The sequence below is a fragment of the Mizuhopecten yessoensis genome, unplaced genomic scaffold (genome assembly GCF_002113885.1).
Source record: "Mizuhopecten yessoensis strain PY_sf001 unplaced genomic scaffold, ASM211388v2 scaffold715791, whole genome shotgun sequence".
Classification (NCBI taxonomy): domain Eukaryota; kingdom Metazoa; phylum Mollusca; class Bivalvia; order Pectinida; family Pectinidae; genus Mizuhopecten; species Mizuhopecten yessoensis.
In genome coordinates, this window is record NW_018479793.1 from 280 (window position 1) to 7,225 (window position 6,946).

The window sequence follows — 6,946 nt, forward strand, 5'->3', positions numbered from 1 at the left end:
GATACTAAGCATTTTTGTACACCAACTAGAAATTTGGGATTGCATTTTTACTGAAAGTTGATCTAAACTCCTAAAATGTGTAAAACAACTTAGTTTAGGTCAAACTATAGCTGTAACAAATTCTCAGGTCCCTGTGTGCTAAGCTACAAACTCTAGGTTACACGGTTCATTTTAAGATATGTTTCACCAATGTGGCCAGTGTAGAATATGGTCAGAGTAATTTACCAACTTGACAGCCCCTCACCTCAGCTAGCTACATGGCAATAACATTGTTGATAGTGAGAAGTACTTGAATACAAAGTCATAAACGTCTGTTCCAGAAGTTGATAATCCTAAGATTTATCCTAGCAAGTTATATAATTATGCTAAATATAACAACCTGGGCAAGTACCAAAGGATCAAACAAACCATGTTTAAAATGGTCTACCAGCCGGGGCTAAGTAAATGTTCCTATCCATCTCAAACTGAAGCATTCACCACTAGAGACCTAGGGATCAAGCATACTAGGTTTGATCAGGATCCCTTTAGTGCTTTCAGAGAAAAAGCAGTACCAAACCGACTCTTCATGCAATAAAATCATGGATACAAAATTTCAACATGGTCTGGGGACCCTTTTGTTTTTCCCCCCCCAAGATCCTTTTGGTTTTCTAAATCCAAGAGTTTAAAACATGCAGAACTTAAACGGACCAAAGTTACAAAGTTATCCTTAATCATACCAAGTTTGATTATGATCCCTTTAGCAGTTTCTGAGAAATAGTGGATACAAAGAAAAAATTCACAGGCATAAAAAGTAATCAGACCTTGTAAAATCTATAGACATATTCTTCAATGTCAAAGCCATAAACGTATTATGATAAAACTTTCACTAAAGTGATCCTGTATAATGCTTACCTTGGTTTCAAAGTACTTAAACTCATTGTTACAGTCCTTAATGAACAGATTAGAGGACAGAATCAACTTTTTATTAGGAATCAAGTCCAATAGGTAGCACTTTGATTTGTCTGCCGCATCCAGTTTCTTTCCAATCTTTTTCAAACAAGCATCCAGTCGTACCAACTCTGGGTTGGTCTGAAATAATAAAGAAAAAGCACATACAATCCACTGAAAAGGGGTGAGGATCGAGGTTTTAACGTCAAACAGGTTATCTGGAACCTATATATTGCAACATTAGACTACATTAAGCAGTAATGATTTATTGTTTGTAATTTATCACATAATGTACTGTGCTATCCAGTGAATATTAACCCATGTAATATGACCTATCAGCCCTGTGATTGGTTGTAAGTTTCAATTGTTTTAATTGTGATGTCACGCCTAGGACAAGTACATGACGTCACAGACTTACACACTAGAGTAAAAATGGCGGCGTTTTTACGTTTCAAGGTTGCATGAAAATTGTCGTTTTACACGAATAAATGCCACAAATCTTGATTATGAGATAAAAAGGATTTTACACTCAATTTTTTTTTTATATGAAATTGTACGCTAAATTGAACAAGAGGCCCATGGTCACCTTATATATTTATACAGAGAGTTGATTTTGTTTTTAACACGAACAGAAATATTATTCAAAGTGACAAAAAAACAAAAAAACACCTTATTCAATATCTAGCATACAGATTTAAGACTAAAAAGTATTTGAAACTAGCACCTCTGATTTTAAACAAGGACAAGAGGCCCAAGGGCCTTAGCAGTCACCTGAGTTATATCATGGGTACTGGTAGCTTTATTTTATTGTTTAGATGTGATGTGGAAATCAGCATGTAAACTAAGTGAAATACAATACTTGTTTTGTCATCAAAGGATAAGAATTTGAAAATATTGGTAAATGTTCCCTTTGGGGCCCCGCTCTAACCCCTGGGGATGGGGCAGGAATTCCAAGTTTACAATGTGATACCGTCATCCACCAAAGATGATTCTGAACAAGTAAAAATAATTTCCAACAGAAAATTGTCAAAATATACCCAAAAGTGTTGTTTCCCTATATAAACTATAGTAACCTTTACCCCCTCCCCAAGGGAGAACGGATAGCTCGGGGGTCCTGAAATTTACAATTTAAATAAAGACCCTGATGATCTTTCCATCCATGCAGAGAAAATGACTGTAATACCTCTGAGTCTGGAGAAGAAGATTTTTGAAAAATTGGTTAATTTTCCCTTTGGGGCCCTGCCCTGGCCCCTAGGGTTGGGNTTCCCGGGTGGTCAGTCAGGGTTGGTATGTGCATACCATCAAACTGCTATCCAATACTGATAATGCTAACCTAAATTGAATTACTTCTAATGGAAATTAAACAAATGTTAGTCCAAAATGTGATTTCCCTATATAAACTGTAGTAAAGCTTACCCCCTCCCCAGGGGAAACGTGAGACCCCAGGGTCAAGAAATTCACAATTTTGGTAAAGCACCTTAAGACCCTTCCATCTATGAAGAGTATTTGATTCTACCATATCTGGGTCTTGAGAAGAAGATTTTTGAAATTTTAGTCAATTTGACCCTTTTGCCCCGCCCCTCAAACCCCTGGGGGCTGGGGACCAAATAGGCCACTCTTTTTGTTGACCTTTGGCCATGGAAGGTTTCTGCAAAATTTCATTGAAATTGGTTCAGGGGTTTTGAGGAAGAAGTCGAAAATGTAAATTGTTTACGGATGCACAACGGACAAAAGGCGATCGCAATAGGTCACTTGAGACTTTGTCTCAGGTGACCTAAAAATTCTTCGACTCGTTTCATAAATCTCATATGAAATGAAAAGGAGTGTAAGATCCTATATGTATGTGATCTAATCTTTGAGCAGGGTGACAGTCCAGCAATTCATCATCCACATTTACCTACTAACCTTCATTAAAAAGCTCAGGTTAAATTTATGAAATGTTGATAAAAATTAACCTGCAATTTTCAGAGATGTCTTTCTTAAAGGTTTTGCATTCTGTGGTCTGCCCATCAATCCCTTTTTGAGTATATATTCCATTCCTCGTCATCCAAAAGATCATTTTATGGAATGTAAGTGGAACTCCAACTATAAGTTTCACCGGAAACATCCTCTACAGCTTTTGCATTCTGTGGCCCCTATTGTCTCAGCCTCCAGAAGAACAGACGACTACGGATAAAAACTTCTAACTTTTATGTTCACTGTAATAATAATGTTCTATACTTACCTTGATCATTTTATTCACATTGGCTAATGTGCGAGGCTCATCTGGTTCTAGTTCATCCTTGATGCTTTCCAATATTATTGATTCTGCATTCAATATTTCCAGTCCAAAGATTTGTGACAGATCACTTAATATCCTCCCTTTCTTACTCCCTGGTCCACCTGCAAATACAACAAGAAACAGACGTAAAACTAAACATATCATGTTTTCATTGAAATATCTACATTCAGTGTAAAGCTTTATCTTGTACAGCCTCATAGAGTAAGTCCCAAAGGCCCAATAGAAGGATATAGGATTTTGTAGCTGAAAATGCTTATTTCCATGTTCTGAACTAGAAGCATTTAGAGGAAAAGTTGACAATGGACGAAAACTGGTACTGCATCATGGCAGGCGAAATAAACATGTCAACTTTTGTTTTATTGATTTTAATCAGTCCTTTAAAATATTTCTTTCAAATTTTGTGCGTGCTGTGAAATTTACAATTTACACTGTCAAGTGTAAACCTTTCCAACACTGCATAAGTAACAGCTGACCGATTTATTCATGGCACTTCTTTATATGGGGACAGTGAGGTTGAACAAACTTTAACTTTAGGCCATGTGATGGAATAATAAACCATAGCACAGTGTGGTTTACAACTGAGCCAGAAGGTATTGCTGCCTCCGCAGTCCTGCTGTTACTTTATGTTCAGTTCAGGATGCTCAATCAAAGAGACTATCATGCAAACTGAGGGGTGGATTTTGTAATTTCTGCCTTACTCACAATAAGTAAATGGATATATTATTGCATTAAACTGCATGTGGCAAGTTTTGAAAGATCTCCCATTGTCATGAATGAATGTACATGGTAGTTTCAATCCAACGCAAATATTTTTTAATCAATTCTTCCACTCTAAGCGTGAAGTCTGATAATGAAATATCAATATTTAATATATACTACACCAATTGTTTTGTGCACAGTTTGACATCCTCACATAAATAACCTAGATAATCAATGCTGTATCACATGGAATATTGTATCACATGGAATATTGTATGGAATATTGTATCACATGGAATATTGTATGGAATATTGTATCACATGAAATATTGTATCACATGGAATATTGTATGGAATATTGTATCACATGGAATATTGAATCACATGGAATATTGTATCACATGGAATATTGTATCACATGGAATATTGTAGGGAATATTGTATGGAATATTGTATCACATGGACTATTGTATGGAATATTGTATCCCATGAAATATTGTATCACATGGAATATTGTATCACATGGAATACTGTATGGAATATTGTATCACATGGAATATTGAATGGAATAGTGTATCACATGGAATATTGAATCACATGGAATACTGTATCACATGGAATATTGAATCACATGGAATATTGTATCACATGGAGTATTGTAAGGAATATTGTATGGAATATCGTATCACATGGAATATTGAATCACATGGAATCCTGTATCACATGGAATATTGAATGGAATAGTGTATCACATGGAATATTGAATGAAATAGTGTATCACATGGAATAGTGAATCTCATGGAATACTGTATCACATGGAATATTGAATCATATGGAATATTGTATCACATGGAATATTGTATCACATGGAACACTATATGGAATATTGTATCACATGGAATATTGTATGGAATATTGTATCACATGGAATATTGTATCACATGGAATATTGTATCACATGCAGTGATAATAAACAACCTAATTATTCCAACCAACTGTTCAACACCTGTAAATCAATAACAACATCTTATAGGGACAGCATGCACTGCCATCAGCAACTCAATACAGTATTAATAACAACAGCACAAACGGCCTCTACTGCTCACATGGTTTTTATGTTTTTATTTTTAACACAAATGACATTTTAATCTTGATAGTTGGTCTAAGTCATTCATTCAAATGAGCACTACATCCAAGAATGCCACTTCACAGGCAAAACATTATGGCTCTATACCTTATTGTTCCATAGAAGTTGTTTGTACACTCTTCACCCTTGTGACTTTGAAAGTTGGGCAAGGTCATTTATTTGAACAAATCTGATAGATCACAGCAAGTTAAACAAGAATTCCTCGGAAGTGGATGTGTCGCCTGCGCAGGAAGCTGGGAGATTACGAAGAAATAGATACACTTTTCATTTCAAGAAATAATGTTAAAAGAAAGCAATAATCATAGATTATTTTTTGGGATGGCATCATTTTGTTATATAATCTGTTATTCTGGGAAGAATTTAAGGAACTTGCTATGGATACTCATTGTCTCAATTCCAAGTTTAATTTGTATGATTTGTCGAATGGTTTCCCATAAATAAATGAATAAACTTGTGGATTATGATGTTAAACAGCTAGTGTTGTCAATAACATTTGGAGTAAGACGGCATTTCAGAGGTATACACGGTGGGTCAAGTGGTAGATCGAAGCCGTCCCATATACAGTTTTAGTGAAGTTTCTATTTATAGTAACAGAGACCTTGACCTTTGACCTGCGGACCTGAAAAGCAATCCCAAGCAAGCACTTTTGGTAAGGAAGCACTGCATGAAGTTTGAGTTTGATCGGCCCAAGGAAACTCAAGTTATCCCACGAAAACAGATTATCTATTTATAGTAACAGTGACCTTGACCTTTGACCTGCGGACCTGAAAAGCAATCCCAAGCAAGCACTTTTGGTAAGGAAGCACTGCATGAAGTTTGAGTTTGATCGGCCCTAGGAAACTCAAGTTATCGCACGAAAACAGATTTTCTATTTATAGTAACAGTGACCTTGGCCTTTGACCTTCGGACATGAAAAGCAATCCCAAGCAAGCACTTTTGGTAAGGAAGCACTGCATGAAGTTTGAGTTTGATCGGCCCTAGGAAACTCAAGTTATCGCACGAAAACAGATTTTCTATTTATAGTAACAGTGCCCTTGACCTTTGACCTTCGGACCTGAAAAGCGATTCCAAGCAAGCACTTTTGGTAAGGAAGCACTGCATGAAGTTTGAGTTTGATCGGCCCAAGGAAACTCAAGATATCGCACGAAAACAGATTTTCTATTTATAGTAACAGTGACCTTGACCTTTGACCTGCGGACCTGAAAAGCAATCCCAAGCAAGCACTTTTGGTAAGGAAGCACTGCATGAAGTTTGAGTTTGATCGGCCCTAGGAAACTCAAGTTATCGCACGAAAACAGATTTTCTATTTATAGTAACAGTGCCCTTGACCTTTGACCTTCGGACCTGAAAAGCAATCACAAGCAAGCAAAATAAAAAGTACCACGACTGTTTAACTCAAAGTTTTGTAAAGGTAATAAGGAGATTTTAACACATATAATGTTAAAGGACAAACACTCATAAACACAAACTGGTTTCAGATGTATAAACTATAGTCAAGTTTACCCCTCCCCAGGGGGAAACGTGATACCCAAGGGTCATGAAATTCACAATTTTGGTAGACCACCTTAAGACCCTTCCATCTATGAAGAGTATTTGATTCTACCATATCTGGGTCTTGAGAAGAAGATTTTGAAATTTCAGTCAATACAACCCTTTTTTGCCCCACCCATCAGCCCCGGGGGGTCAGTCAGGGCTCATATGTGCATACCATCAAACTGCTACCCAATACTGATAATGCTAACCTAAATTTAATTACTTCCAATGGAAATTAAACAAATGTTGGTCCAAAATGAGATTTCCCTATATAAACTATAGTAAAGTTTACCCCCTCCCCAGGGGGAAATGTGAGACCCAAGGGTCATGAAATTCACAATTTTGGTAGAGCACCTTAA

General features: G+C 36.5%; 1 protein-coding gene across 1 annotated transcript in view; it reads right to left on the bottom strand.

Moving 5' to 3' along the window:
- Positions 1-891: 891 nt before the first annotated feature.
- LOC110441258 overlaps positions 892-6,946 on the bottom strand; it is a gene marked incomplete at its 3' end in the record, with an annotated part of 15,430 nt that continues 9,375 nt past the window's right edge. The window contains exons 2-3 of the mRNA XM_021484367.1: positions 3,152-3,309; positions 892-1,068 (exon numbers count right to left, since the gene is read on the bottom strand). Of these exons, the coding sequence (XP_021340042.1) occupies positions 892-1,068; positions 3,152-3,309 (335 nt within the window). The remainder of the gene's footprint in view (positions 1,069-3,151; positions 3,310-6,946) is intronic.